The sequence below is a fragment of the Perca fluviatilis genome, chromosome 4 (genome assembly GCF_010015445.1).
Source record: "Perca fluviatilis chromosome 4, GENO_Pfluv_1.0, whole genome shotgun sequence".
Lineage (NCBI taxonomy): Eukaryota > Metazoa > Chordata > Actinopteri > Perciformes > Percidae > Perca > Perca fluviatilis.
The window spans coordinates 34,770,099-34,786,512 of NC_053115.1; the positions used below are offsets into that span (position 1 = coordinate 34,770,099).

Genomic DNA, 16,414 nt, shown 5'->3' on the forward strand with positions numbered 1-16,414 from the left:
ATAGAAAATCTCATTTTGAAACTGCCGCTGAAAAAGGGGCGAATCTCAACAACGCTAGAAGCTGACGTAAGCATCTAAGGACCTGTACCTTTGTCACGCCCATTGGCGTTTCTGTATCTTGGGGGATACAGTCATTTAACAGGCTGTAGAGGGAGGAGCTATGGGGGGAGGGGCAATATGTGGTTGCAGTTGATGAGAAACACTGATGGGGTGATGGGTCATGTGACTTTATGCCAACATTCCAAACATTTGTATCAAAATACAAAAATGGCAGCATACGTGGACAAAGACACTGGCCCAAGTCCCCAGGAAGAGTGCCGTGTCTATATGCCAACATGGGCTTAGCGGATAACTTTACACATAGACATTACATGGCGAAAGAAACGTCTATATTTCAGCGGATAATTTGTTTCGGGGTATATCAACCTACCAGCCCGAACACTGAAAGGGTCCTTGTTTAAAACGTTACGTTTTTAACATTTTTAACATTCACTAGAAGCAAATTCAGAATTATTAAATTTGAAATGATGAACGCGCATAATGAACGCGAGCAGACCCACGGGACTGCTCACGCCCGCTCACATGACTATTCTCCCGAGCTCACGTAGCTAGCTGTAATAATGGATATAGCTAATGGTTGTAATTCACCATGTGTTCTATTAAAACAAACGTCCATGGTATTATCTTATGAAGTTATGATACATCCGAGAGATGTATGTTGTAAAGCCTGTTACGTGGATGTAACGTCATTAGCGTTTCCCAAACTAGCGGGGCTATCGGCTAGCTAGCTAGTTGCTAACATCAGGGTTAGCTAGCATGGCTGTATTAAGATCATGCCTACATAACGTAACTACAGACATAGTTTACATGGCATAGATTACATGGCCTTGGTTCTCTCTTATGATCCATCCGAGAGCTGTATGCTGTAAAGCTTGTGGATGAGAGATAAAGCCATGGATGAGCTCTGTTCCCGAAACTGCAGGCTAAATGCTAGCGCTAGCTAGTAGCTAGCTAGCTAGTAGCACGACATAATGATTAAATCTCCTTGGTTGTCTAGCTAAATACATCTATCGTTTATTTAGCTAAGCATGTAAACGATCAGGAACAACAAAAACACAATGTTTAACGTTAGTGAATATTTTAGACAATGAAAACGGCGAGTTCATGAGTTCGCCACTTGTAAGAGCCACGAGAGATAACCTCATGAACGAGCATGTTGCTACCGGTTGCTAAGACAACACAAACAAATTGTTGCTAGTGCGCGTGTCCACCGTGACATCATGGGCCAAGAATGCGGAAAAGCCGAGCTCCATGTTTGCATAATGCGCTTTTGAGCACTCTCATTGGAACGTACGGAGCTTCCCGCCAAACACTGTATCCAGTTCTCTTAATACATCCATGCACTGGCCATGAGGCAAGTGTTTTTATATTTTTCACAATTATGATATTTTAGAGTGATTTTGTTTTAGAAAATAGTTTTTTTAAGGATAGTTTTACATGTTCTTGTGGATATTTTTAAAATAATCTTCTCACAACTTTGATTATCAGGCATTGAATGCTTGTATCCTGGGGGATCCATTGCCCATATAAGGGTATTTAACAGGGCTGATCACTCACAGATATATTTATGTTTTGAGGCCTGTTCTCTATAGATATTGAATAGGATAAAGGTGTGCAACATTGATTACTTTTTTATTTTACTCTCAAAATGTGTATTATTGATGAATTAAACAGTCTACACATGTTTTCAGAGAATTTCTGTAAGCAGTTTCTACAGTACAAGAAAGAGAGAGGTGAAGTCTGTAGTTTTGCCACTTGATGGTTCATCAGATTCAGAGGAGGGATCCAGTGAGGAAGTCGAGGAAAATGAGCTGTATAGGCCTACAGTGTGACAGTGTGAGGATGACAACAGCAGCAGTGAAAATTTGAATGGCAGCTCTAGTGATGAGGCCGAGGAAGGAGCAAAGCAGAATAAACAAGCAAACCAGAATAAACGAGGGAAGATGTTTAGGTAATGATTAGAGGAGTATTTCAAATTGTTATGTGAAATATCTAGTGGTTTTGCTGTACATATTGTATCTGTGTGTGTCCACATGATGTGTATTATGGTGATGTGTGTTAGTAAATGAGTGGAGGGAAGAGGGAAGAAACCCCCCCCTTCCCAATACTTTCTCTTTTACACACACACACACACACACACACACACACACACACACACACACACACACACACACACACACACACACACACACACACACACACACACACACACACACACACACACACAAATAATGTAGCTAATTAATTGTTCATGAAATGTTTTAAAAGTTGTCATATGAACTACAATAAAAAAAGAATACATTGAAAAATGTTACCCTAAATGGGCAATGTATCTCGGGAGATACAGAGTGTAACTTAGAAAATAAAGATCATATTTTGGAGATCTCTGCTATTCCATTACAAAATTCACTTCTGAAACTTTTTAATGCGAGAAATCAACCATGTAACGCTCAAATATGGGCCGTTTTATGAAAATGTATGGCTAATTGCAAATTTTGTCCGACTGTGTGTCGGAGTTCAGCGGCATGTGCTGCCTGGGTTGCTACATCGCCGCCCTGCCTGTCCTCCATCACAGACCCCAGCCTGCTGTGAGCTCGACTGAGGGCCGGCAGCCCGGTGCTCAATACCCGCGCAAACTCACCCTTTTCTGGGTTACTGGACTACCAAACGCCGCTGCCCTGACAGAGCTCCAGGGCCTGCAGCTTGCTGTTCTCCCTCCCCTCCTCCTGCTGCTAAATGGCCAGCCGGTGAGTGACTGAGAATGCGGTCAGCGAGCTTATTACGCCCGCAATCTCTTACTGCAGGTTCCAGTTAATCTTATAATGGATATGTGTGTTGAGTTATTTAAACAAACAAACAACAAACAAACAAACAAACAATCGGGGAAATAAACACCTCTTGTCTGCGAGTCTCATTGATAGAACCCGCGGTGAGCTGGAGTCCATAAATGAGAGCTGCGACGATGCCGTGACGAAATTCAAACGGTAAATATACTATAGTTATGACGAAAGTGTAGCTAGCTAGCTGCAATCGTTTCCCATTGTATTGAATGGGACAAAAAGCTAGCTAGCTGCTCGTCCTAACAAGACGCCTGGCGTTCATAAAAATGCCTTAAAATCAAATCTGACACAATGGTTAGCTTTATAAGACATTGGGGTAGATGTTATATAAGTGGCGTGACGAAATTCAAACTGTAAATATATTATAGTTATGCCGGCAGGGCATGGGTATAGAGCCCAGCAGGCTACCGCTTTCTCATCAGACTGTGTGGAGCTCCTAAAGTCTGACACGTCTTACCAAATTTGCAATTAGCCATCGATTTTCGTAAAACGGCCCATATTTGAGCTTTATATAGTTGATTTCTCGCATGAAAGAGTCTCAGAAGTGAATTTGGTAACCAAACATTGCAGTGTCTAGAATATGAGATTCTGTCGCGTCTCTAATGTGTGTGTATTGGGGATTGCCTCAACCAATCAGCGCACGTCTCTAATGTGTGTGTATGGCGATTCGCTCAACCAATCAGTGCGCGTCTCTAATGTGCGTGTATGGGGATAAGGCTCAAACAAGCAGCGCGCAGCTCATCTAAATATTCATGAGCATACCATATTTGGAAGAAAAGCTCTTGTTACAAATAGGGCCAAAACACAGGGATGCATAAGGGCCAATAAAATATCAACCAGGCCATTTTCAGCCCAACCAATGTTACGTACCCCATTAGGAGACCATAAGGAACAGTGTGAAATACCCTATATAATCATTCTATCACCCCTTTAAGCTTTGTATCAGTAGAAACACGGTAGTATTTTCGAATGACCGTGCTTCCCTCCCCCTGAGACGAGAGATCTCTGTATTGTGGGTCTGGAAAAAAGTTTTTTGCCCAGAGGCAATGGACTACAGCCAGTAGTAGGAGCTACTTCCGCCCATAGGGGGTTGGACTGTTGTCTTTACCCGCAGCTTGCCGAAGCAAAACGAGTGTCAGGCATCTTGAAGCTTCGCTAAACAGGCTCCGTCTTTTCAGCAGAAAACTTTTATAACAATTATGTGCATTCAAACTACCGCACGTGTACCACTGGTGTTGGGGACCAAGGGTTGGTTAAACAGCGATTTGGCTCAACTTGAATTGACTGCGAGACAAAGGATCTTGGCCTACATGTAAATTCCAAAGCCAGTTTCACGAAACTCCTATAGGCTGCTACTTGGAAGCAGAATCTCAAGATGGAGAAAGTGCATTTAACACGTGTGGGACAAGGCAGACTGGCGGTGAGACAAAGAACTGCTTCACACCTTTGACCAGGTTGCAGTTCTCCCATTGGCTGTCGGCCCTTGAATGCACCACCCGTCACTAGGAGGCGGAGGAAGGATAAAAGGTTCGGCAGTGTGTTTTTCTTCGCTTTTCCACGGTAACCCCGGTTGCTGAAAGGAGGCACTAGTCCGGACTAGCAAACTAGCATCATCTCGCGCTGGGAAGTTTCGGCTGGTACAAAGTATATTGGCCTGATATACAAGGGGGGATCCGAGGAAATACTTTGTCGAAGTATTCCTTCATCTGCAGCGGGCTTAATCAACCTGGATTTAAGAAAAGGACTGTTCTTTTTCTTGTTTGGTCGACCTGGAATCCGTTTTTCGTTCTTTTGCTCCGGACGAAACGGATTGTTAAGCTCTGGCCAAGAGACTTAACTGACAGACAACGCACAGTAAGGAGGCTTTTACACAGTTCTGGGCAGAATATTAGAACTAGTGCGTTTTGTTTTGTTACTAATGAGCAAATGGTTCGCTACCACTTGTTGCCATTAATGTGATCTGATTTAATCATGTACTGGTCCATATGTGATTATTAATCTGTCTGTGAATATATAACTGATCATTATATCGTTTGATTCTGGTTGTGTTAAGTAGCTGGGTATAACTGTAATCGCTACCTGCTAATTCATTCCTTTCATGGAATTTAGTTACTGTCTGCGATAGAATCGCGAAAATCAGCTGCTAGCTACTGGAGTGGTTATAGTGACGTTTCCCTCAGCAAAACCAAAAGTCTCAGTCCGTAGGACAGTGGCTGAGGGGAACTAGGTCATTATCAATATCTTAAGATCAGAAGTGCCTCTTTTCTTTACTCTCCTTCTCTTTCGTCCTTTACTAACACACACACACACACACACACACACACACACACACACACACACACACACACACACACACACACACACACAACACACACACACACACACACACACACACAAACAAAACACACACACACACACACACACACACCGGGCTAGTCACAAGCACTACTTCAAGCTAACGCTGTAGCTTCACATCGGATCTCCCTAAGTTCGGTCAGAGCTAAAACTAAAACAGGGACTAGCTACCAGATCGGCTTAAGCCGGTCCGTTGCCTAGCAACCCCCCGGCTTCTTCTCAGCCCCTCTCACAGCACGCAGCACCACTACCGCCTCTTTGGGGCTAAATAGTTTTGTGCAGCTCACAGGAGTAGCCATCTTTGGAGTTGTTTTGGTGTTTAGAACTACACTCCACAGCCCCCTCCTTTGTCACACTACTCTCACACACACACACACACACACACACACACACACACACACACACACACACACACACACACACACACACACACACACACACACACACACACACACACACACACACACACACACACACACACACACACACACACACACAGACACACAGACACACAGACACAGACACAGACTTGTCCATGACACATGCTGCTTTGTTTTTGCTTTGTTTTTGGTTGTGATATTATAAAAAGGTATATGAGTTTATTATTGAAGGATTATTGTTTAGCTACTGATAATTGTGAAGTTAATAAATCTTATTATACTTAATTAGCAGTTGCTTGTGATTATTTGTGTACTTGTTGTAATAATTGCTGGTCAATCAGGTCCGTGCTTGGATTCACCCCTTCCTTTATTTCCTTTTTAAAAGGATTACCACAGAAATGAGACTGTTCCACAGTTTGATTATTGGTCCCTGACTAGCAGGGTGGTGCCCCGTTTTGATTGTTTGTCGATTTGATAAAGTTATTAATAACCATATTCATAACTTTATTAATATTGATAAAACATCTTTGATAATTTGCCAATGATCAAATCTGTACCCTACGAGAATCCTACACTGGGATACATTGGTACAGATCGGAGAATATGCAGGACACTTTATTACAGACGGAATACTCTACACACTACGCGAGCTTCACCTGCTATGGAAACCAGTCTCTCTCTGCTCACAGGTAGACGCTGCTGCGCTCCGGTCATGTCCCCCTCGCTCAACCTTTTGACTCCACGTGCTCAACTCTAGACACACTTTGGGGAATCAGAATTGACCTTTTGATTCTCTGATTGGTTCGTTTTGTGGCACGCTTGTAACACTGTGAAAATCTGAACCAAGTGTGTCTAGAGTTGAGCGTGCAGAGTGAAGAGGTTGAGAGCGAGGGAGACATGACCGGAGCGCAACAGCATCTACCTGCGAGCAGAGAAAGACATGCAAATACATTTATTGTGCAGGAAATAGGTTTTGTTTACTCAAACAAAATTATTTTTTGCGAGTGTTATTTTCTGTTCAAAATGCAATGTAATGTGCTTGCAAAATACAGTTCTCTGTGCTCAAAACATACAATTACTCGTTCAGGAATGTGACACATCTACAACGCCATAAACCAGCACCTCAGCCAGCAGTTTTGCTCGATGCTGCTAGCCCGTAAGGGGAGATCCTCAGCGGTGAAACGCGGAATGAGTGCTGAAGTATGACCTAGCTAGGTGGAAAGCTAACGCTAGACGGAAAGGTAATGCTATTCAGCCACCTGTTCCATCAATCCTGCTTGCAAGCGTCCGCTCATTAGACAACAAACTGGACTACATCCAACTTCAACGAAACTCCCAACACAAGTTCAGAGACTGCTGTGTTTTTGTTATTGTGGAAACATGGCTGAACAACAGTGTACCGGACTATCCAGCTACCAGGCCTGCTGCTCTGTCTCTGGGTAAGACTAGTGGAGGTGGGCTGTGTTAACACAGACTGGTGCAGAAATGGGGTGCTTGTATCCAACTAACTGCTGGTGGAGTTTGTGACTGTTAAATGCCGACCATTCAACATTCCACGCAAATTTACGGCTGTGTTTATCCTCGGTGTTTACGGCCCTAAGCGCTAATGCTAGTATGCGTTAGCTGAACTTTACGGAGCCTATAATGTGTGTGCATTAAATGTAGCCTGTTTCGTATGTTGTTTTTATATAATGTCGTTTTTATATATTTTAAATGTGTAACACCACTTGAGCCATGGTGAAACGTTGTTTCGTGTGTATGGATGAAATGACAATAAAATACACTTGAGTTGACTGCCTCACTGTCTGTCTGTAAATGGTAGACGTGGCTTGGGATTGGACTCTAAAGCAGCGAAGCAAGTGCATTCTGGGATTTGGTGTCTTTCATCCACATGAGCCAAAAACACATTTTCTGGCTTTTCTCGGCCTAGAAGCCACCAATTTGTTTTCTCCTTAACATCCGTAAACGCTCCCCTCTGGGCTCCCGTAGTTCCGAAAGGGTTCAGCCCTCTCCCCGTGCGTTTGCCATAGAGATAACCAAACAACATGGCAGCGACAGGGACTAACATTAGTTATTTTCTTAACTAGTTGTTTCATTACTTACTTAACCGTAATCTCCGCTGAAATGACCGGCAGCTCGCGGTGCTCTGTACCCGGCTGACAGTCACCTATACTCGGATAACTGAACCACCAACTACAGCTGACGGAGTACCATGCGGAGCACCAGAGGCGGGTTTTGAGGAACTCGGTTGCGGCTCAGCACATCTACTAAATGCCGCTGATATGACCAAACTGGGACGAAGGTCTGTAGCGGCTTAAACAACTAATAATCGGCGCTCTGTAGCACGGAGCTCCTCTTTGACGTTTTTTTTACCACTAGTTATTGCTACAGTTATGCTACATTCATGAGACCATGGGATGTTAATGTACGTTACTCATCAACAGGTGAAAATAAGGTCAAGGTTGCGTGACTAAAGTCTAAATGATTTGAACTTTTAGCGAGGAACGAGAAGTGAATTACCTGTATGTGTGAAAACAGCTTTATCTCATGCATCCGTTTTGTTGTTGTTGAATCGCTAACGTTAGCCAACGAGCCAGCAGCCGGCTATTTGGTCACTCCCACCGTAGGAAGACTATTTGCCGAGAGAACGGATAACAGACAGTCCGGTTAGCCATCTCCCGGTACCGCTGTCTTCCCCGTGGGGAATGAAGCAGAGGACAGCAGGCTCTGTTCAGTTCTGCCACTGATCGAGCAAACGCTGTTTGTTGTGGGTATCATAGCAACGTTACGGTTTCCCTTGTTGAATGAAGAATAGATTACCGCCACCTGCTGGTATGGAGAGTTATTTTCTCTCACCCAGGCGCAGAACGTACGTGGTACTTGGCTGTTGTCTCTGCGGTGTGTTCCAATGGCCAAGACCAAGTTGACGAGGGACAACGTGAGGAGATGTGAGGCGACGCCACAGTCGGCGTGTGTTGGTGTGTCAGGGCGTTTAGGGTGAAGGTGGGTGGAGCTTTGGTGGGAATGTATTACGTCACAAAAAATGTTAACAATAAGAATGATAAAGCTGTAATTTCTTCCACCCTATCAGGTTCCACAGAGTGTGCTCAGGGAGATGTCAATCATCAGTCTAGACACGCCCACAGTCCTGGAGAGGTCCAATCACACACATTCATGAAAACACCTGTGGCTGTGTAAACTGCCTCTCCATGCAGTCTGAGAACTACAGCACTGGGCGGGGTTATGGTATGTACCAGAAAGACTCGTTCCTTCACATTTGTTGTACTTGGTGACTTCTGAATAAAGCTAACACCCAGTCATGTAGAGGAACACTGACTCTTAGTAGGAAACCTTTGACAGCTGGCTGACAACTGCTGCAGCTATTAACAGCTCAGACAGAACACAAGGAAGCTGCCACAACTTCCCTGTTCACGCTAAATTTAAAGTGAGTGCGTGTGTGTGTGTGTGTGTGTGTGTGTGTGTATGTGTGTGTGTATTTGTGTGTGTGTGTGTTTGTGTGAGAGTGTTACCTGAGAAGATGTAGTTGTAGCCTGTGCGTCCGTACAGCTCCCCCCATCCTGCCAGAGTGGACGAGCGACAGATGTGCTGCAACGAGGCAGAGAGCGTTTAATCAGACGGTTGTCTCACTGCTAAACTCGCATGTTGCTACAATAATTCATATCTTACCAACTTCCCAGCCCAAACATACAGACAAGATCAAATATGCTCATTTCATTCTGGGTCTGGTTTGGGACCCTGTTCACTGATTGGTACGTGAGACCTTCCTCAGCTGTAATAATACTCAATCCGTGCTCTACACAAACACATTTTACATTTGGTTGCCATTGCAGCCTGCTGAATTTCTTCTTACATGTTTTATTTCTGTTCAAAGTGAAGACACAACAGGGACTACTGCTATTGGCATCACATCATCTTTAGCATCTCATGGTTCTGCGGTTTGCTCTTCCATGAGGGAAGATGGAATAAATGTTTGGGATTTTTTTGTTGTTCGGTCATGTTTTGTGTGACTTAATGTTTTGCCCAGTACATCACGTGTAAACCCATCTATAGATTTGGGGAAGAAACATTGTTCCAAATTAACTCTCCTGTACCAGTAAATATTAAAGTTAGGAATGTTGGAGACACAGAAGGCAAATAAAAAGAAAGAAACATAAAGAGTGTCTATTAATACTGTGATTTACACTGGTAATGCCCATGATTACATTAACGATAGATACATAAACGTCAAGATACATAATGATAGACATTAACAGTAGAGACTGAGCCAGCAGGCTAACAGTACCTTTCCATTGTAGAGGATGACGGGACAGACGAACCTCCCTCTGCAGCGAGCCAGCTTACTCCGGTTCACCAGGTCCTGCAGCTTACTGATCTGCACCGCGCTCTCAAACCTGCACACAACCCCCCCCATCAGTCAGTGGACTTTAGCCCCTCATATGGAAAATAATTTTCCAACCCTAGCACTGATCCCAACTCCAGATCATCAGCGGGGCTTTTCCACAGAGGCGTGGGACATTTAGCCATAGCCGCATGATCATCTAAAGTAATTAAGGGTGAACTGACAATAGCCAGCAGGGGATTTGGGTACCAAGACTATGTCTTTACAGTTTCACCTTTCACAATAAAAGCCAAACTTAAATTCCCTCGCTAAAGATGGCTCAACTAAATAGACAAACATTAGTGGCATTGCGACCAAGGTTATTATAGTTTAGCATTTTTCATTCTTTTTTTTTCTTTTTGACTTTTCTTTTTTTAAATTCAGTTTAGTTTTAATTTGTTTTTAAAACGCATTGGCTAGTTTAGTTTTTTTGAAAATGCTCAGTTTTAGTTTAGGTTTTATTAGTTTTTTTCTTTTTTTGCAATGTGGGTTATTTGTCAGGGCCAAGATTCAAAAAGGTCAGAAAAAGTATTGTGTAATAATAACAAAAACATCATACAATTTTAGGATTATGTATTCACAATAGGGCTGGGCGATAAAACGATAACGATATGTATCGCGATAGACACGTAATCAATATCAATAGAAAATGTGTTCGATAAAACGTTCGATAACTTGTTTTTCTTCTTCGGAAGAAACCAGAAGTTGCGAAGCAAGTTTGGTTGCATGAACAAAGGCACTCACTCTCTGGTAACCTAGCAACGTAGGGAGTGACACTCTAACAGCCAATCATGTAACAGTATCAAGTTGTGGTTTCGCCCATCGCTGTCTCGTGTTGGATTCTACAATAACAGAACCGGCGGCGTGGAGCGATAAGTGGAAAGTGAGTGCCGCAGCGAGCGAGGAAATTGTTGATAAAACATGAAAAGTCAGTATGGCAGTTTTGGGGATTTTATAAGTCTGACCGTCGTCCCCACCAACACTACCGCAAACTTGTTTCACCACCTTAGCCGCGCTCACACTTTGGAGCACAGCCGTATTCGCCAGCAACGTCCAACAATATCTGCAGCTGCTACACCGCACAAGCAGCAGACCGCCATGGAGAGGTACTCTGCATCAGCGCCTTACAAAACGCTACAAAGAAATAACGGAGGCAGACGTGCTGAACACTGTCGAAGCCAGGTTACCAACCTAGCACTAAACCTGCAGAAAATAGTTCTTCTCAGGTTTCAGGTTTCTCTATGTTTATATTTAACACTTTGCACCATTTTATTACACCTTATTAAGCAATTCTTACTTATTCTTTCTTCACTGTGATTTTAGACTTATGTTTACATTTTAATTTTGATTTCCATGGTTGTGTTGACATTTCTGCTTTTATAACTGAGGGGATTATAATCAGAGGAAGGTTAAGTTTAAAATAAAAATGTTTAAATTTAATATATTTTTCTCCTGGTACTTATTTTAAATAGGTCATAAAAAATATCAATAATTATCGATATCGACCGATATGAAACACTTATATCGTGATACAGTTTTCAGCCATATCGCCCAGCCCTAATTCACAATGTATTCAACAATAACAGTACATAAAATGTACATATGAGCACAAAAATGTAAACAGTCTACACAAGACGCAGTAAGAGCAAAATGTTTAAGTGACGTGTGCCAGGAAAAAACCTAAATAGCCAAAAGACTAAAGAAGACAGGTGTTCTTTGGTTCGCGTAAAGTGGTGAACTTTTTGAAGTCAATCGAGTCACCCAGTTGTGTAGACATCCCAGTATCAAAACACATATACCATGCTTCCTCCTGCTTATGGTGTTCCTGCGTATTTACTAACCAGCAGCTATCGGGTCGTCGGTGAAAGCCCTCCTGTAGTGTTCTCTGTCCTACGGTTGTTTCCGTCATGCTGCATGGCCCTGTACCCATACATCCATGCCGTGTACCGCGGTTAGCTTCTGTTTCGGGGGAGGGGGGGCTTTGTGTTCTCCTTTAAGGTAAGCTAGGTTAGCCTCCTTGTGCGCGCTTCTCAAATGTACTTTCAAATTTGTGTGATTTTTCCCTTTAATAAATTGTCCACATATTGTACCACCTACCACTGCAAGGAACTTGCTTTTATCTGACAGTCATAATCAAATAGGACTCTGCCGCTTTCTTCCGACTTTCAGTACCGCCATGACGCCAGGCAAGGAGCATGGACTATGTTGTGTTCAATTTGAGATGGAATGTCGGAATTTCTGGGTTCCCAGTCAGAAACTATATATATATATCTACAGCATAGACTGTATAAAACAAGTCTATGGTCAGAAATGTCAACTCTGAAAGATATAACGTTATTTGCTCTATGAAAGAAATTGACGAAAACTAAGGACCTTTACTCAATCATTTTATTTTATTTAGTTAGTTTTGCAAACAGACAATACAGTTTTAGTTAGTTATCGTTTTTTGTAATGCTTCGTTTTTATTTTTATTTCAGTTAACAACAATGTTTTTTCCCACCTATTTTTCGTTATTTTGTTCGTTTTCTTTGACGATTATAACCTTAATTGCAACACAACAAAGACGTCAAATCCAGAGTGACCAAAGCGTTGAGTAGATGCTGCTACTATCAAAGTGCTGAACAGGAAGTAGCCAGCTGGGCCCGGCGGAGGCCTTGAGTGGCCTGCTCTCTGGGCCGCCCAGACTCAGCTGTTCCAGTCTCCAAAGGCTGGTTTTAGAATGTAAGAGACGTCTCCTGTTTCAACAGCCAATAGAGAAGTCAGCTGGTAAAGTCAGCTATAAACTATAGAAATAAAATGATCCATAATCCATTTTATTATTATGTTACAAACAGCTGGTCGCAATGGCAGATTTTCAGACGGAGCCTCAACGACCGCCTGAAAGCACGGTAACGTTATATATATGGTCAAGCCAGACAGAGAGAGACTGAAGAGAGGGAGCGCCCAGCGGCGTTTGAACAAAGCAGTGAATCAGAGAAATAAAACGTGTTAAGCACAATTTCTGTTTTCAGCACTACAGCAGAAAATAGTTCAACTGCACTGAACTGCAGTGAGAACCACTGCAAATAATTTCCCCTTACTAGCTGCAATGGGACATCATGTGATCAAACAGTCACCTGACCCCTGTGCTGCCTTGATGCGATCAGAGGGGCTGCAGACGGAGGCGGACCTTTGCCCCACCCCACCCCCACCCCCACCCCAGTAAGGCGTGCATGATTAGAACAGTGATGCAAACAAACAAAGGAGAATGGGTAACTGAGTGGATTGAACTTTGTATGGGAGAACGGCGGTTGGGCTGAGTGGTGAACAGGTACCTGTCTCTCTCCACATCTGTGCATTCGTACTCCAGGAATACTATCTGCCGGGGGTAGTGGCCACACACTTCTCCATTGGAGTTGTGGATGATACTGTACTTGTAATCTCTGCCAAATAACTCCAGACAGCGCTTCTCTATCGCCTCCACCTGAAGAGAAACACAAACCGTTATGCTAGTGGTTTAAAAGGAACCTCATTTTACATCTGGGTAACATACATGGGTATAGCAAGGTCTTGCCACAGAGCCTAGATTCATCTCAATGGGTTGCATTGTTATTAGACACTAGACATTGTTATTAGACACTAATTAAGCATACATATCTAGGAATTTATAAACAGGTAGCATTCAAATCAGTATTACCTTTACACTTCTAACTTAATGACCTATTTAATGACAAAATAGGATATTGTCAGTCATCAGTCATTGATCTACTAAACCCCAATAGAAAATAATTAACCCATACTGTACAAGCACATGGAGCAGTTGTGTGGCAGACTCCCATAGCAGCAGAGTGAGAGTTACTATGCAGTGTGTAAGACCATTCAGGATTATTACAGTCTGAAGAGTGCTGGCACTTGCCTGAAAGAAGGCAGTTTTACTCTATTTAGCTGTCAACCCTTGAATGAACATTAATGTACTGTGTATTGCACGTTGATCACATTTTAATGTAACGTGAGAACTGCTCTGAATATTTAGAAAAATATATTCAATTAGGCATTTTACAATGCAGTTTTCCAACAAAATCGCATCCGTTCCGGGGATGAATGAAGGCCATGAGTACAGGAAAGTCATCATATGACGCCTGGTTTGAGGTAAAAAAATATAAACACTGCCTAAAAACACTAAATTTAGGGACATTAAGTGCAGCTTGTTGGATTAGAGTTATGCCGAACTGAGCAGTGGTTCCTTAAGATTGTTAAGATATTATAAATCACTACCTACAGTATTGTTGTTTTGCTGATGTACAAGGTCACTTTAAATCCCTTGATTCTGCAAGGCAGTTTGGTTAATCGTTGACACAAAAGACAATGACAGGTTGTCAAGTAGCAAAAGCACACAAAATGATGACCCCTATCTTACCCGAGGAGTTACTTCCTTTGCTCTGTACTGCATCTTAGAAAACAGATCTATCAAATCCGCTATTTCCTCGCTCTTTCTGACCGACAGACCGGAGGCTGGGTAGCCGCCGGCCGAGGAGGGGCAGGCGGCCATCATAGCGCCTCGACCCGCGGTGGTGGCCTCTAGCCGAACTCGACCTCCTTCAAACACCGCAGAGCCTTGTCCTTTGGAACGGGAAGATCGACCAGGCCATCCCTTCCCAGCCAGCTTCTTCCTGACTGCCTGCTTGAGGGGGCCGGAGCCGGGGAGTCTTCCTGAATTCAGGGCACCGGCGAGCTGCTCCACTCTCCGAACACAAGCCGCCAGCCCGCACAGCCAGACGCCGACACCACGGCTGCTGCTGCTATCGGAGTTAGCACGACAAGCTAACAAGCTAGTTCAGCTTTCCAGCCGTAGGTTGGTGGTTCGCACTGACTCAAAACACCCGTATACTCATTTAAGACAATGTTCAGACCTGTATAGTCCTCCACATCACCACTGTTTTGTTTGCGTTTGTGACACAAGTGATGACCGACTCTCAGCACCAGCTCACTGATCTCCGGTCCACTGGAGTCAGGAAATCTCCAGGATCCTTCCCGGCCTGCTCACGTTTCCCCAATGTCACGTCTTCATGTCTCCTTAGTAACCACGACCATGAAGATAAACGGATTAAAGTTATATAGTAGTCAGTCCTGTGGCTGCGGGGTCGCAATGCTGCATATGTTGTTGTGGATGAAAGCCCTAGCCGTGGTATTGCAATATGTGTACTACAGCCTGAAGGTTCACCAGGCGGTAAACAGGAAGCTGACACGAGTACGTCACACAGCCATCTCCCCCTTTAAATGACGTTTGTTGTTGATCAGAACGAACTCGGATGTTTTGGACTGAGCCTGTCTGTCTGTCGCCAAAGTTTTTTTACTCCGAAACTCCTGGGCCAATTAACAATAACTTATTATTCTTATTCTGTGGTTTACTCACCTTCCTTAATTAAATTAATGAACACAACTAACAAAATGTGCCACCAATCAAAACACCAATTCTGAATTACCTCACTCTTCCTCTAGGCTACTGTTCCACAAAGGAGAGAAAAAAAGTAAAAGAAATGATGACAACGAAGGACAGTCTGTATGGAATGCCGTTTTATTCACAATTAAATAAATGAATAAATACATAAATACATGAATAAATAAATAAATATGCCTTTGAAATACATCATGAAATAAATAAATTAAGCAATAAATACATAAATAATAATAATAATAATTTAATTATTTCATGGTACTTTTATTTCATAAGTCCATATTTATTTATTTCAAGAGACTTTTATTTCATAAGTCCACATTTATTTATTTCAAGAGACTTTTATTTCCTAATGCCACATTTATTTATTTCAAGAGACTTTTATTTCCTAATGCCACATTTATTTATTTCAAGAGACTTTTATTTCCTAATGCCACATTTATTTATTTCAAGAGACTTTCATTTCCTAATGCCACATTTATTTATTTCACTCTCTATTTATTTCAAGTTCTTATATGCAAACCAGGGGGAGTGGCTATCTCTCACATTCAGAACAGAGACGTGGGCAAAAAAAGGCTGGCGAAGTGAGAGTGCAACACTGTACTCTTCACCCAGCGCACAGTCACCTATTCTGGAGTAATTAGACCACCAACTAGCGCTGACCTGACGGAGCACCACGACCGGCAGTTTGCGGTGCTGTGTGCCCAGCCCACAGTCACCTATTCTGGGGTAACTAGACGACCAACTAGCGCTGACCTGACGGAGCACCACGACCGGCAGTTTGCGGTGCTGTGTGCCCAGCCCACAGTCACCTATTTTAGGGTAACTAGACAACCAACTAGCGCTGACCTGACGGAGCATCACGACCGGCAGTTTGCGGTGCTGTGAGCCCTGCCCACAGTCACCTATTCTGGGGTAATTAGACCACCAACTAGCGCTGACCTGA

General features: G+C 43.1%; 1 protein-coding gene across 1 annotated transcript in view; it reads right to left on the bottom strand.

Annotated features, from left to right (window-relative positions):
• mtmr14 (myotubularin related protein 14) overlaps positions 1-15,286 on the bottom strand; it is a 47,355-nt gene extending 32,069 nt beyond the window's left edge. Inside the window, exons 1-4 of the mRNA XM_039798442.1 lie at positions 14,431-15,286; positions 13,349-13,497; positions 9,939-10,047; positions 9,166-9,241 (exon numbers count right to left, since the gene is read on the bottom strand). Coding sequence (XP_039654376.1) covers positions 9,166-9,241; positions 9,939-10,047; positions 13,349-13,497; positions 14,431-14,565 — 469 coding nt within the window. The 5' untranslated portion in view covers positions 14,566-15,286. The remainder of the gene's footprint in view (positions 1-9,165; positions 9,242-9,938; positions 10,048-13,348; positions 13,498-14,430) is intronic.
• Positions 15,287-16,414: the final 1,128 nt, after the last annotated feature.